Consider the following 14,344-nt stretch of genomic DNA (forward strand, 5'->3'; position numbering starts at 1 on the left):
CTTTAACCAGGTACATATAGAGTTTGAGTTGTGCCTATTGTTTCTTACTCCCACAGGTTGTTGCTACCCATGTTGTATTGCCAGATACCATAACGCTACTTTGGCAGCAATATTGCAGAAGAGCTGACTGGTTATGCTGGTGTGAAGTGACTCAAGAAGCCTGAGCTTGTCTTGGTATAAGTAAATATCCTTCTACTCCTGTTTTCTCTAAATTTCTTGCAGCAACTTGACAGCTACTTGCACAGGCCATCTTTCATTTTTGTTACATCCATGTGAGTGTAAAACTTAGGAGACAAGAACTGGTTGTAGACAGATGTAGTCAGACTTACCAATTCGGCTTTGAGACAGAGCATAGCTACGCAGCTCAACATTCATCCCTCCCTTCTTCCCACCCACTATTCCACACCTTTAACTGTCAGATCCACACAGATTACAAAGGCAGCAATCTTTATTTTTTGAGACACTTCTGTGCTCACACATAAAATACCCCCAAAACATAAGTTTTGTTTAAAAGTTAACTTTGTAACTGTCAAAGGAAAAGATTGGAAAAGAAAAGAGGACAAATGACAAATTACAAACTGTATTTTGTTCAAAACCCCAGCACAGGCAGAAGAGTACTCTTCCCACCTTCCTTTGGCCTCTAACTTTGAGCTCTCTGTAATAACCGGGGTCTCCTGGGTCCCTCTGCATTGCTGCCCAGAATCCAACAACCCGACTGATTGTGCAAGCTTGAGGGGAAGTCCTGAAAAATGCTCATCGAAACATGTTGCGGTGTTTGCATATGGGGTTGTCTCATCACTCTCAGCCAACCCTCAATTATGAGCCACTGCTTTGCACACAAATGTGTCTTCCTCTAACAACAGGGCTCTTCTTACTGGCACCCTTCTGGGAGTGAATGGAAACACGGAAATAAGGCCCAACATAAGCTCTTAGTGGCTGGCAATTTCACAAGATGGGGGTGAGATCTCACATCCCACTACCCCTTTTCCCAAACATGCTTTACCACTGTTCAACTTATCCTGGCTATGCGCTCAGCATACTGCTCCATAAGCTAAAATTAAATTAACTCACTTTACGAAAATAACGTAGTTGGGGGATATATATACTTTTTTAACCAACTGTGAGTTTACTAGAAATAGTAAAGAGGGCAGTCATAAAACTGGAGGGAAAGCAAGACCTCTCAATAGCAGCAAGCCTTTAAATTATCACAGTTGCACATGAAATCTCAGTTTAGGCTGCAAGTTACTGAACTTGAGATCTCATTTGCCATACAGAATTAGTGCTTGAAGCTAACACTTCAAGACAATAAACTTTATTTGCCACAGTGCTATAGGAAACTGACATTTTAATTCCTCAAAGGGACTTAACAGGTAAAAACAGTTCAGAGAGTAAGTGATCCAACCCAGTAAAGAAATTTAAGGCATCAGTTACATTCATCTCATCCACTAACAAGCTGTATAGCACATTGCTGAGTAACCATAAGCTGGCACATTATATGCTCAGAGAGAACACGGAGTAGTGCCACACCGCAGTCAAAGCTTCCAAGACAAAAGAAACTCACAGCAATAAGCAGAGCTGGGTTTAAAAAAAGAAGGACCTTGTTTCTTCTGTCTCCTTAAGAACTCCCACTAAACCAAAAGACTTCTTCAAATATAACCTACCTTTTGCTGTCTTCAACCCCCAGCTACATTCCCAGCATAAGCAGTACCAAAGGCAGTACTAAAGACCTTGGCCTTTTTGACAATAGCACCCAACTTGTAACTCCAAGCCATGTGATTCCTCAGCTACTCAGGTGTGTCTATACTCTGCTCCTTTAACTGCTCTAGTTAGTAGCCTCAATAGGAATGGAGGGAAGAGGAAGGTAAGAATTTGTTGCAGTGTGAAACTGTAGGAGAAGGAAACAGAAGCGAAATCCTGCCACACTGCATCTATAAATTTGAAATGTCAGATGGGAATGGGGATTACAGCCAGAGTGTTCAAATGAGTTATTCTTACTGTAACAAGTTTTCCAGTGCTTGCAATTTCACATCTGATTAAAACTACCCAAAAAAGAAACAGGTTAAGTTACAGGGAAATAAATTCTTTCTTTACTTAGATGGACAGGAAATTGGAAGGAAAAAAAAATCACTGTCAGCCTTATAAAATTAGACTATAAAAAAATTAAAACTTGGAAGTCACCCTAGTGGCATCCAATAACACCAGCTCAATGATGGTTCCATATTAGGGGCCTAAAACAGAATTAGAAATAAAGGGGGGAAACGTCCGACCACTCTCCCATATCCCCATACTGGAACTTCCTGCTCCGCAAGGGGCTGTGGAAGGTGGCATTCCAGGACGGCTCGTTGATGTCCGTAATATCCACATGCCCATCCAAGTGATTCTGGTGAGCCAACGGTTTACAAATACCCAAACGTTCTCAGTCACTTTCAAACTTGACTGAATTGACTTGGGTCGATATAGTGCCTCCACAGTAGCTGCCTCGTTTTTTCTTAGTCTTCTCATGACGAAAAGATTTGCCCTTAGTGAATTTCAGGATATTGTTAGCCTTTTCTCCCCAGTCACCAGCTGCTCCTTTCTGTGAGATGAAGGGGGAGAAGAAGAAATTCGTGTCAATACTCATGACAGTAAAGGCAATGCTTTGCATGTCATCCTGCCCAGCAAGTGCCAGTACAGGATCACTAGAGCTGACACCACTCCTATGCACCTCCTGACAGTGCTCATGCACTTCCTAACAGCACCTCCTGGTGGAAAAAGTTCCCACCAGAGGACTGCCCACAAGCACACCAAGGCTACTCTGGTGACCTATATTTGCAGAGGTCAAGTGTTAGCACTCTGAGAACTACCCAGCCATACCTTTGCATCAAATGAGTTATCAGCAACGCGGACATCCACCTCAATTTCTTCTTCTCTTACACGTCGAAAAGGAGAAGCTGGCTGTTAAAGAAAATGAGATACAGTAAGTGCATAAGTGCATGTGCTATTCCCTTGGTGACAGCCTCCTTCCCTCCTTGCCCTGCAAATATGGAGCCCTGTACAGGTCACCTCAATCCTTAACCATTTCTCAGGTTCATAATCCTTTCTGTTCTTCAGATCAAGCAGCACAGGGACAAGCACATCCAATCAACCTTTGCCAGAATAACATTATGCACATATGTGCATTAACCTAGGCTTCTCCAGACAAGATTCAAGTGCTTGAGGAAGGGACAAAAATATAAATAATTTCTGTGGGCTCCACCCAAAAGAAAAAATCCCACAAAAAAAAAAACCACACTATTGGTTCAGTAGGCAAAGACGCCTCTCCTACCAGTCAGCAGTCTGCCCTCACTCACCCGTTTCACCTTAGGAACTGTGTGTGGTGTTTTGGTTTTGATCTTTGCCTTTTTACTGTCTGGTGTCTCTGACTCCTGAACATCTTCCCTCTTCTGTTTCTTCCTGATCATGCCTGTTAGATGTAGAGCAGTAAAACTTCAAAAGGGAGTAACTGCAGCGTTGGGAAAGGTAATAGCATCACTCCCCCAAAATGCAGTGCTGAGACATGTGAGTCAGTCCCTGCAGTATCCCACCAAGAAAACAAACACCAACAGCTATCCTTGGGCAGCAAGGATTTTGCCATCTTATCCTAATGAATAATTACCTTTATATTAATGACTTAGTGAACTCAAGAAAGTTGTCAGTTAAAATTTGCCAGTTCTTGGAGTCGTCATATATATACTCAAGCACACCTCTACTGCATTCAAAGTGGTTTCCCTCCTGAATGGATAAAGATTGTGCACTGGGACACCTGTGGTGCCCCGTTCACAGCACAGACAAGGGCCCTCCAGTAGTCTGCCTTGCTGTCACTAACAATCCTCTGCATGCACAGATGGCAACCAGCAACAACTGTCCAGAAGCGTGCTCCATGTTAGCACAAGTTCCATCGTCAGCAGATATGAGATACAGACAACAAGGAACAACATAAAAACTGGTCCTTCCCCCTCTGTACTGCACTAGCAGTTATAATAGGATACACAAAGCAGACAACACTGTTTAAGAATGGCTCCCATTGATGTTTAGCTCAGTAACACACTGACCAACAGACCCAGTTCCCAGACTATAATACCTCCATTTGCTTTTCCTTTCTCCTCTTCAGAGCTGCTTTCACTGCTGCTACTGCTGTCATCTGCTGGCTTAGACTTCGCGTTGTTTGCTGTTGATGTGGATCCTTTTGCTTTTTCTGTGGAGGCAGTGGTCTGAGAACTGTTCGGTGCCCCTTTCCCTGCCTTTTTGGGTTTCTCATCCTCTTCACTGGAACTATCAGATGAGCTGCTACTACTGCTAGAAGCAGCCGTCTTCTTTCCTACAGTTGCTTTTGCTGCCCCTGGAGATTTGCTGGCTGGTTTCACTGCTGGCTTCTTCTCCTCCTCACTGCTTGAGCTCTCAGAGTCAGAACTGCTTGCTTTGGGTGCTGGGGTAGGTTTGGACACTGGCTTACTCGCTTTGACAGCAGATTTAGCTGGAGGGGCTTTCTTCTTTTTCTCATCCTCAGAGCTGCTGGAGCTGCTATCTGAATCAGAGCTACTTTGCGCTTTCTTTGCAGTAGGTTGTGGCTTCTTTGCCGCAGGTGTCGCTGCTTTAGTTGCGGGCTTCACAGGGGTCTTCTTGTGAGAGCTATCGGAATCTAGAATGGGAATCAAAATTCAAGACTCAGCCCTATTCAACATGAAGGTAACAAATTCAATGCCGATACACTGCTCTTCTCTAGCTGCTCAAAACAACACCGCAATGGGTATTCCCTGTCCAACTGCAGCCTCATATACAGGATAGAAACAGAGATTTAGGAAAGTACAACATGCAGGCAGTAATTCTTTTCCTCCTATCCCAATACCTGAGCTCTCTGAGGAGGAGCTGGAGTCCTTCTTTGCCTGTCCAGGCTTGACAGCTGCTTTTGCTGGTTTGGAAGCATTCTTTACCAGAGGTTGTTTAGCTGGGGGCTTACTCACTACCTTCTTCTCATCTTCAGAGCTAGAATCTAAACAAAAGGACATTCCTCCAGTTAATAATCTTATGGTGCAAGTTATTTGAGCAATGATGTGCATAACTCATGGGAAAATAAAAAGCAAAACTGGTTGTAGCCACTAGATAACTGGCAATAAGCAGTATTTGATGAATGGGCTGGGAAAAGCATTTGCCTTTCTTTGTTGGGAGAAGTGGAAATAAGGAGAAGTTTAAGTTCTTCATTAATGCACGCAGTAAGCAGCAAATATTTGGAGAATAACATAAGAGAACAGGTATGGAATTAGGAACTGGAAAAGTACAGGTATCACCAAAAACCAGCTCAGGGAGAAGAAACAGAGAAAAGTGCTAAAGATCAGAGAACAGGCAAGAAATCAGAAGATACAATTGTCAAAAGGGAGGATACAGTGAGGAGGCAACAGATCAGTATCTCTTCTCAGCTTTCTATCTCCTATGTCAGATGTGCTTAGTATTCCAAGGGACTGGAAATTTCTGCATACAAATACTTTTTTCACAGCAATCTGGAACACTACACCTGATCTATTCCAACATTTCTGAACACCTTCTTCACAACAGTAAACAAATCACTGTTAACTTCTGAAAAAACTAGACAACAAAACCAGAGAACACACAGAATTCCTGCTACTTGTTAAAAGGCCATACAGTCTACTGCCAGCAGATAGACAGGCTGCTATCAACCACAGCCCCTGCTGTGGCATTACAGATTTTGAGATACAAGAATCAGGAGACCCCTAAACATGGGGGGAAAAGTGTATTGCATAGAGAGCCCATGTGTGAAATACAGTGTTGCAAACCCTAAACCTGATCAACAGAAAACACAAAGCATGCTGTCCCTTATTTCTAGGGCAACACTAGAAGGAATCTTTTGAGTCTGTTTTGAAGTTGGTATTGTGATAGTATTTTTTAACTTCCAAAACTTCCCCCAAAGTCCATAATGGGATAACAAAGTGAAAAAGCTTAAGATATGGATCCTCAAAAAGTAACCACAAACCTTTCTGGATAAACTTATTAAACACAATGTTCCCACCTTCTCAAGCTAACAAGGTGGTCTTAGCTGGTGCCTCACAGTCAAGCTCCACTCTGTGATGCAGGCTGTTTTTCAATTTCAGACCTTGTTAGCTATGGGGACTGCAAAGCTTTCAAGCTCACATGCTACAGATCTTTCCAGATACACCACTGCACACCAACTTGGCCAATGCAAACATTAGCAGAAAGCAAAACTATTTGTTGAATTACCTGAATCACTGTCTGAACTGGATTCCTCCTTCTTGGTAGTCACAGCTTTGTTTTGGGGGCCAGGGGTTGTTTTAGCCACTGCTGCTTTGCCTGCAAGAGCAAGTCTAATATTAATAGGCCACATCCACACCAAACCTTTGACCCAAAGTCCAAACCTTTCCAGAAAGCTCCCTATTCAGTACACCAGTCATTCAGACAGCATATCAGAAGCCAAGCAAGGACCTGGCCAGCTGCAGTAATGGACCTGGCTCATTCTGGCTAAACCAGACCCCAATGACTTTTCAAACCAACGTGTGTAAATAACCCAATCCGCACAGCTCATATCCAGAGCTCACACAGTTGTGTGGGACAGCTTCAAATTACCCAATCTTTCAGAGAAACAAATAGCAACATAGATCCATCATATGGCTTTTTCAAGGAAGCCAAGAGACTGAAAGAGCACTGACTGCATCACACAATACTTCCCTTTGCAGTCTCCGCTCCTCACAGCATACCTGTTCCTCCCTTTGGGGGCACCTGCTCTGCCTCATCGCTACTGTCTGAGGAGTCACTGCTGTCAGCCTTCTTCACTGGAGCCTTGGCAAGGCCTTTCTTTGTCTGCGCAGCTTGAGGAGGTGGTACAGCACTGTACTGACCTAGAGAGAGACAGCATTCAGATGCCTGTACGGTAATGCAAGCAGCACGTTCAGTTGTTATAGTTAGAATAAAGCACTTCTGCTATTTGGTTCCATCTATCCTCTTCCGTATCTTTGATTATAGATATTAGCTTATAATTTGAAAGGTTACACCCTCTCCAATGTTGCACACCACTTCTACTGTGAAGTAGAAGTGTTAATGTACTGTTAGTACATTAAAAGTACTGTTAATTCCCCTCTTAGGGTTGCAGCTGACCCTACTTTCTCTGAGGAAGTTTCCTCCTCTTCTGGAAGAGAGTTTGCATTACCAACCTTTCAGAAAAAATACAGATTTCAATTGTTGCTAGTTTTCATTTACTACTTTCTCAAGTCCTCTGGTTAGAGCACCAGACTTGAGTTTCAGTGCTTGACCCTTCACTCCAATCAGCTCTCTACTGAAATCCTAAGAGGGCTGTATTAGATTGGACATAAGCCCATTTAGGCCATCAGCTGGACTACAACCTAACAGCCCTGGATACTTCAGGACAAATATAAATGGCTTTAAGTGCTGCTGTTACACAATAACCAAACCACAGACAAATCACCTCCCAAATCCTTGCAGATAGGAAACCTGCAAGGTGGTCCAAGACTATCCAGACCGAAAATATGCAGTAAAGCAAGAAGCATCAGAATCTCTCCCATTCCCTGTCCCTTACAGAGGATGGGTCTGAGTTTTAAACAGCACGCATGAAAAACCTACTCTTTCTGCTTTATGATACTACCACTACTTAGAGGCTTGTGGGCAGCAAGATTTGCCTGTGGCTGGCAGCTGGTAGTCCTGCTGTCCTGCGGGAAGTATCCTCCCACGTAGCAGTAATGGTGTTAAGCGCTTACCAGACTTTGGCTTTTTTTTTGCAGGTGGCTTTTCACCATCTGAGCTGTCAGAAGAGTCTTCACTACTGGAACTTTCCTTGGCAGGGGCAGGTTTGGTTTTTCCTGGACATGCCTGAGTGGCTACAGGTTTGGGCTGAGGTTTCTTGGGAACAGCCTTATCACAAGAAGAAAAGAAATATACATTAAAAAATCGTATTACAGAAAATCTTGGACATAGAGTTGCAGAAAATATTTTAGAACATTCTCTAGTAGAAAACCCAAAGTTACAGGTAGCTAAGCACAAAGGATTCATGCAAAAGTGAACATATAATGGAGACTACGATATGGATAAGATATAAGGAGATGTCTTCCTGTAGAAAGTAGCAGAGGAAAGCCAGGGCATAGAGAGAACACAATTCCACTGCAGAAAGAAAAAAAAGCTGTGTAAGAGCCATAAATGCTGCACTCAGCATCTATGCACTCTCTGCCCTACTCTATTCATTTCAGTTCCAGAAAAACAAAGATATACCCAGTATTACTACATTTCTACAGTCTTCATTAAGTCTTTGACAGTTTAATTTACCTTCTTCGGTGCAGCTTTTTCCTCATCAGAATCTTCACTACTGCTGCTACTGCTGCTGCTTGGTGCTTTTCCATTGACCACCTTGGTGGTTGCCTGAGCAGCTTTACTTCCTTTTGAGAAAAATAAAAAGGGATACTAGAAAAAGTTCTGGGAGATGAGGAGTAATTGCATTCAGTATAAAGCATCGTAGATAGAAAAACACAAGAAAAGTCAATAAGGAACAATTAAGGCTGTACTGTGAAGCTTTTGCTTTACCCTTCTGTAAGCTTAGAGATAGTTTACAGAAAGACATCCATTTTAGACGATTAGAAGTTCCAGGAACACAGACTAAATACTGCTTTAAACTTTCTTCAGCTCTGCTCTTTATGTGAAGACACTGAGATAAAAGCACAGCATTAGCAGTTACGGTTGCTGATTGCAGCTACTTATGGCAAAAAATACAGCATTTGTGACCTGATGTTTTATTTGCAATCACCTCTACACCTGACCCACGTTGGAAGCAGACTGTGCTGGAGTGCAAATGGCTAGGACAATAGATTTTCAGACTATGTTAACACATGTCTTAGCATGTAGGTATAACCTCCATCGCTCCTTCCCGTGCTTTTTTTGTGCGCTCAGACTCACTATACGTAATTAAGGAGGTACCTGCTTTAGGTGTTGCTGGTTTTGGTGGCTCTTTTTTTAGTGGCTCTTTTTTTGGTGCTGCTGCTTCTTCTTCTGAGCTGCTCGAGTCAGAGCTGGAGCTCTCTGCTTTCTTCTGAGGCTGGGTTTTGGTTACAGTTGGTTTTGCTGCAGGTTTTGCTGCAGGTTTTGCACCTTTCTAAAGAAAAGGAAGAAAACTGATTAACCTTTGTAGCAAAGCAAAGAATAACCGGCTAATAAATGGGACATGTATAGGAAGTTCAAACAGCTGGAAATCTCACTGCCTAATGGTTAGTGTTTGAAAAAAATCTCTGGATAATGGCTTTGCTCTGGGAAGCCTCCCAGAAGTCCATGGGAGGCTTCCTTTGCTCTCCAGTCTCTAGTTCTGCCTCCTCAAAATGAGGGAGATCTGAGGTTGGCGCTGTGTTCTTCCCCTCTGGGGATATGATTAGTTTGAAGACTGAAAACACTGACTAAGTAACCCTGTTTTGTCTCCTGAAGTATGACACCGTTTTTCCTGCCCCCACTTCTCAAAACCATAACTGCAGCAAGAAAAAGGAAGATTCTCTTTTTATAAATGTACACAAAGAAGTCTAACTCGTTCTCACGATTTTAAAAACCTTCCTCTGGAAAAATAAAAACATCTTACTATGTTGCATCTGCAGCAGCCTAGGCCCTTCACAGAACAGGAAAAGTGAGCTCCATTTCAGAGAAAATTTTGCTGGTCAAGTTTTCTATTATTGATCATTATCAAGTACACATTAAAGCTGCTAGAAGCTGACCTTCGCTGGCTTCTCCTCCTCCTCTGAGTCTGAATCATCACTGGAGTCCTCGCTGCTGCTTTCTGCCTTCTTGGCTGGAGGAACTGCTTTTGCCTTGGTTACAGCTGTTGCATTAGCTGAAAATAAAGGACAGCACACCAATTGGTAAGCTAATTCACAACTTTCACACACACACATCCTGCACATCAGGTCAAAAAATTATATCGAGTTCAGTAGATGATGCCTGAACTCCGTAACACTGATCTTCAATTTTTGTTTGTCAAGCAGCGTACAGCAAGAGACTCCAAAACAGGTAGGCAAGAAGATAAAAGCAGTTCTAGATTCATTCAGTCTTAGTCACACATTTAAATACAGACATCTATCAGAAAAAGAACACCCCATGTAAAATGGATCCCCACAAACTGGGGGAACATTAATTGGCCCTGTACAATTTCCGCATATATATATAAGAAGCACAGACAAACAAAAAGAACCAGTGTGATGACATATTAAGGTTCTAACTGACTTACACGTGGATAAGGAGCTCACACTTACCTAGGATGAACATATACCACAAATGTAAGTGGGAAACACATGCAAGAAATTTGCCAGAAACGAGATCAGGATGCAAACCCAGTCCTTGGTAAGGACCCTGAACGACTTCGTGAGGCACAGAACTGAGGGGTACGTGCAGGCCAAGAGCAGGTTTCAGACAGACCCACGGCCGGCCCCAGCGCCTTCCACAAACCTCACCTGGCTTCTTGGCCGGGGGCGCCTCATCCTCCTCGCTGGAGCTCTCCTCGCTGCTGGAGGAAGGCCTCCCCTTCGCCTGGGCTCCGTTGGGGACGAGTTTCCTTTTCTTGGCCGCGGGGGACCTGCGGGAAGGCGAAAGGCAGCGCTCCCAGCGGCCCCAGAAGCCCCCCCCCCCCGCCCAGCAGCCCCCATCCCTCACAGGACCGGGCGGCGCCCCCCCACCCCTCACCGCGCCCCACTCACTGCAGCCAGTAGCTGAAGATGTCCAGCAGCGAGGCGTGGTTGGGGTCCTGCTCCTTCTGCGGGGACACACACACGGAGAGGGCTCAGCCCCGCTCACGGGGCCGCCAGCCCCCCCCCTTTTCATCCTCCCCCCCCCCCCCCCCCGCCCCTCACTCACCGCCTCCACCTCCCTAGCGAAGGCGCGCGCGGCCGCCTCGAAGCGGTGCTCGCGCAGGAAGCCGAGCACCAGCGGGAAGAGGTCGCTGGGCACCGCGCGCCGCGCCGCCATGCTGCGCCGCCACGTGCCGCCTGCGCGCGCAGCGCCGTCACCGCGTAGCGGCAGGAAGGAGGGCGGCGGGCGGGGGGGGGGGGGAGGGAAGGAGCCCCGCCGCCATCTTGTGTGCGTGTGGGGAGGGGGGGGGAAAGGAGGGAAGGGGGCCGGCCTCGCACGCTCGCCCGCCGGCAGGGGGCAGCCCCCAGGCAGGAGAGTAAAAGTAACGCTGTGTATCTAAGACGACTGTAACGCTAGGGAAACCTGCAGCGGAGGTTTGAGCGATAACCAAGAGATAAAGTTGGGGATAAAGCTCACAGCAGATACACCCACAGAAACAGCCTCAGCAAGTACCAAAGGGCCAGGGGAGAGCTTAAGTGGAGCTCCTGGGCTTATGGGAAAGGGGCGGGGTGGATGTCACAGGTGAGGCTGGTCAGGACAACGGTGGCCCGCTTGCGTGTTCGGGGCCCTGATAAAGAAGAAATTTAATTCAGCTGCTGTATAGTGCTGTGGCTTTAAATTAGCGGCTCTGGAAGTCGCTATTCTTGTAGTGTTAGGGAGGAAAAAACACCTTATGTAGTGGTGGGCTGTGCTATAAGCCTCTCCCATCCTGTTAAGGTGCTATTATGCATAGCATAGAGGAATGCTATTCAGCTGAGGGCTTATTCAGTAAGTGCACTTTGTTTTCAGTCACTCCCATTATGGTATGCCCTTCTATGGGTTGCTCAGGTTTATGTTGCAGAAAGGAAACTTTCCAGGATCCCCTTTTTCCTCTCAGTTTTTGCAGTTCCTGCTTATTTGGGACTGTAAGATGCAGCCAGAAGCTTCACCTGTGAAACTCAGCACAAGTTTTGTGCTTGTTTGTGTTAGAAAGGAAGAGGTACAGCCATTGCTAGTAAAGCGTCCTTAGTTTAAGTTCTGTTATCTTCAGCAATTTCCCTGTGAGGAGTCAGGGAAAGTCCTGGCTGTATTTACTATATGCTTGTTTCATTGGTGTACTTCCATTGCTTCTCATGTGGTTAGTAAGCATCACCCTGTCCTGCCAGACCTTTGACAGTTAGGTCTGTTTACAGGTGTGCTGTGACTGCTTTTTTTTCTTTTCTTTGGAGGTGTTCCCCTGTGTGGTGCCTGCAACTTTCCACATGACCTGGTAGGGCACTGCCCTGCAAGGAAAGCTTCTATCTTGTTCTGTATTCCCCAAGATAGTAGTGAGAGGTTCTGGGATCTTAAAAGCAAACAAATTCAACTGATTTATGTAACTGCATGCAAATTCCTTGGTTTCCCTCTCCTATTTCTCATAGCTTTTGTCAGACCTTCCTGTTGGCTGGTGTATCTTTCATTAGATTGCAGAGAGAGTGTTCCATCAACTCAGAAGAGAATGTTCCTGTGAGAGGTGTCTGCTATTCCCTTTTTTTTTTTGTGGCAAAGAAACAGTGAAGAGAGATGGCATGGGTCTTCAAACACTTAGTGAATCCTTTCCTCCTTATTTTTCAAAAGTATATAGTAAAGTTGCTGTGCTATTTGTGTAGGTTTGCAGAAGTAATGACTCTGAAAAGAGCAATCTAGTCCTTTTCTTTGCACAGGGCTGCTGAGAAAAATGCTGCAAATGTAACTGTGTTCAAATGCTGCTCAAAACTGAAGGAAAAAAAGTTACGATTTGTACAGTCAGCTATGGGCAAGGGAACATGAGAGGCTACCTCTCTTTCCTTACTTCTTAATAAATTACAAGCTGTGTAAGTTTTTCACTTAGGCCAGCCTAATATACTAGAGTGTGAAGCAGCTTTTGCCTCTTATTGGTCAAGTCTCCAGGATGTCCATGAGTTTGAATTCTACTTTGCATGAAGCCATTAATATGGTAAAGTGAGGCTGAAAAATTAAGAATTTGGACAGCACTGAAAGATTAGGTGTAACTTTTTATAGACAAAAATTTCTTTCTATTGCCTTTATGGGATCTCAGAGCAGATGGATTAGATCAGATCTCCCAGTACACAAGGGAGGCAAGAGAAGAGCTTTCCCATTCTACAGGTGTTAGGGAGTGATGTGTACCTGTCTGCCATGAGAATCATCAGCTGAGCCTGTCCTGTTTCCCTACCAAGCACACAAATGAAATTGCCTCTAACATCAGTGCACTGTGGGTTTGAGCAGCAGCTCCAGCAATTCAATCAACTACAAGATTTGACCTCCATATGGTGGATTTTGTGGGACAGACTTTCAGGAAAGACAAAGCAAGTGATAGATATCTTCCTGTCAAGTCTAGCTTTAGTCGGTGCTGTAGTGGAAATGTGGTGGTAGGTAAGACAGAAATCACAGAATTAGAAGCATCGAGATCAGGGGTTTGTCACCCACAGGGGAACTGGAGGTAATAACATACATCCTGTGGTGAATTGTCGGATGTGCTCTGTAAGTCCAGGGTGACATCTCAGCTCTTACGTTGCAGGGTGGGTTAAGAGGTAGTGCTGTTCCAGCGTGGGAGAAGCAGATCATGCAGGTTCCTATCTAAAAAAAGTAGTTCAGCAGGGCTCAGGTTTTCTCTGAATTAAAGTTGATTTGTTTTTCTTTATAAAGGAGGAGAAATTTGATATAGCATGCTACTGTGCATGGAGCTGCAGTCAGTGCATGAGGGCTGAGACCCAGAGAATGCAAAGAGATGACCAGGCTCTTCACCAGTAGAGCAATAAGGCATTTCTGTTGCTTTTTCCCAACCCACAAATTCTTCCATGCCTTGAAGTGAGACCTGCATTTTTTGATTCTTAATGTATAAAGCATCTAGTTGTCATCAGATTTTTTTTCAGGTGGAGGCTGTTGTAAAGGTTGCTGAAACAATGCACTGACAGTTACTTCACCTAAAGTCCTTTGGGGAGGCATATTAATTTTACTTTAGTGGCTAAAGAGGTTTACTGTGAGCTTTGCATTGATTAAATAAAATACTCAGCACCCCAAGCGACACTGGTCCATATGGAGAAGTCCCATGGGTTCTCATTGACCAAGAAGCTGATTCTAAAGCCTGGCAGTGTCATACGAAGGGCTAGCAAAGGGAGAAAGAATTTAAAAGTTGATACCAAGGAGTATATTGAAATCCTAATCTAATATCAGAGAGATGATTTTGAGATAATCTTTTAATGTTTTATGGTGGGAGTTAAAAGATGCACAGCTTTACAAGGGAAATAGCATGGAACAATCATTATGGGTATACATGCTTATCCATCTATTTTACTTTTACCTATTTTCTAGTATAGAGTATTATTCCATAATATTCAAAGAATTCGGATAGAGAATCTAGTTTCCAACTGATAAGTTTTTGTCCTTTACGTAAATCTGAAGTAGATTCTGTAGTTGCACATTTCTACAGCACCCAGCTGTTCTTTATTCTGTTGTA

At 44.3% G+C, this 14,344-nt stretch overlaps 2 protein-coding genes across 2 annotated transcripts in view; one reads left to right on the forward strand and one right to left on the reverse strand.

Moving 5' to 3' along the window:
• Nucleotides 1–430: 430 nt before the first annotated feature.
• On the reverse strand, nt 431–11,034 carry NOLC1 (nucleolar and coiled-body phosphoprotein 1). The gene is made up of 14 exons (XM_067000888.1): nt 10,876–11,034; nt 10,719–10,774; nt 10,476–10,597; nt 9,744–9,859; nt 8,965–9,139; nt 8,320–8,429; nt 7,758–7,911; nt 6,744–6,884; nt 6,250–6,339; nt 4,865–5,008; nt 4,100–4,657; nt 3,330–3,442; nt 2,854–2,934; nt 431–2,575 (listed from the first exon to the last, which is right to left on the reverse strand). The coding sequence occupies exons 1-14, from the start codon at nt 10,984–10,986 to the stop codon at nt 2,417–2,419; spliced, it is 2,130 nt and encodes a 709-aa protein (XP_066856989.1). The 5' UTR covers nt 10,987–11,034; the 3' UTR covers nt 431–2,416.
• A 545-nt stretch (nt 11,035–11,579) lies between these two features.
• Nucleotides 11,580–14,344, forward strand: part of PIK3AP1 (phosphoinositide-3-kinase adaptor protein 1) — a 57,444-nt gene continuing 54,679 nt past the window's right edge. Inside the window, exon 1 of the mRNA XM_013171265.3 lies at nt 11,580–11,637. Within this exon, the coding sequence (XP_013026719.2) occupies nt 11,595–11,637 (43 nt within the window). The 5' untranslated portion in view covers nt 11,580–11,594. The remainder of the gene's footprint in view (nt 11,638–14,344) is intronic.

The sequence above is a fragment of the Anser cygnoides genome, chromosome 7 (assembly GCF_040182565.1).
Source record: "Anser cygnoides isolate HZ-2024a breed goose chromosome 7, Taihu_goose_T2T_genome, whole genome shotgun sequence".
NCBI classification, from domain to species: Eukaryota; Metazoa; Chordata; class Aves; order Anseriformes; family Anatidae; genus Anser; species Anser cygnoides.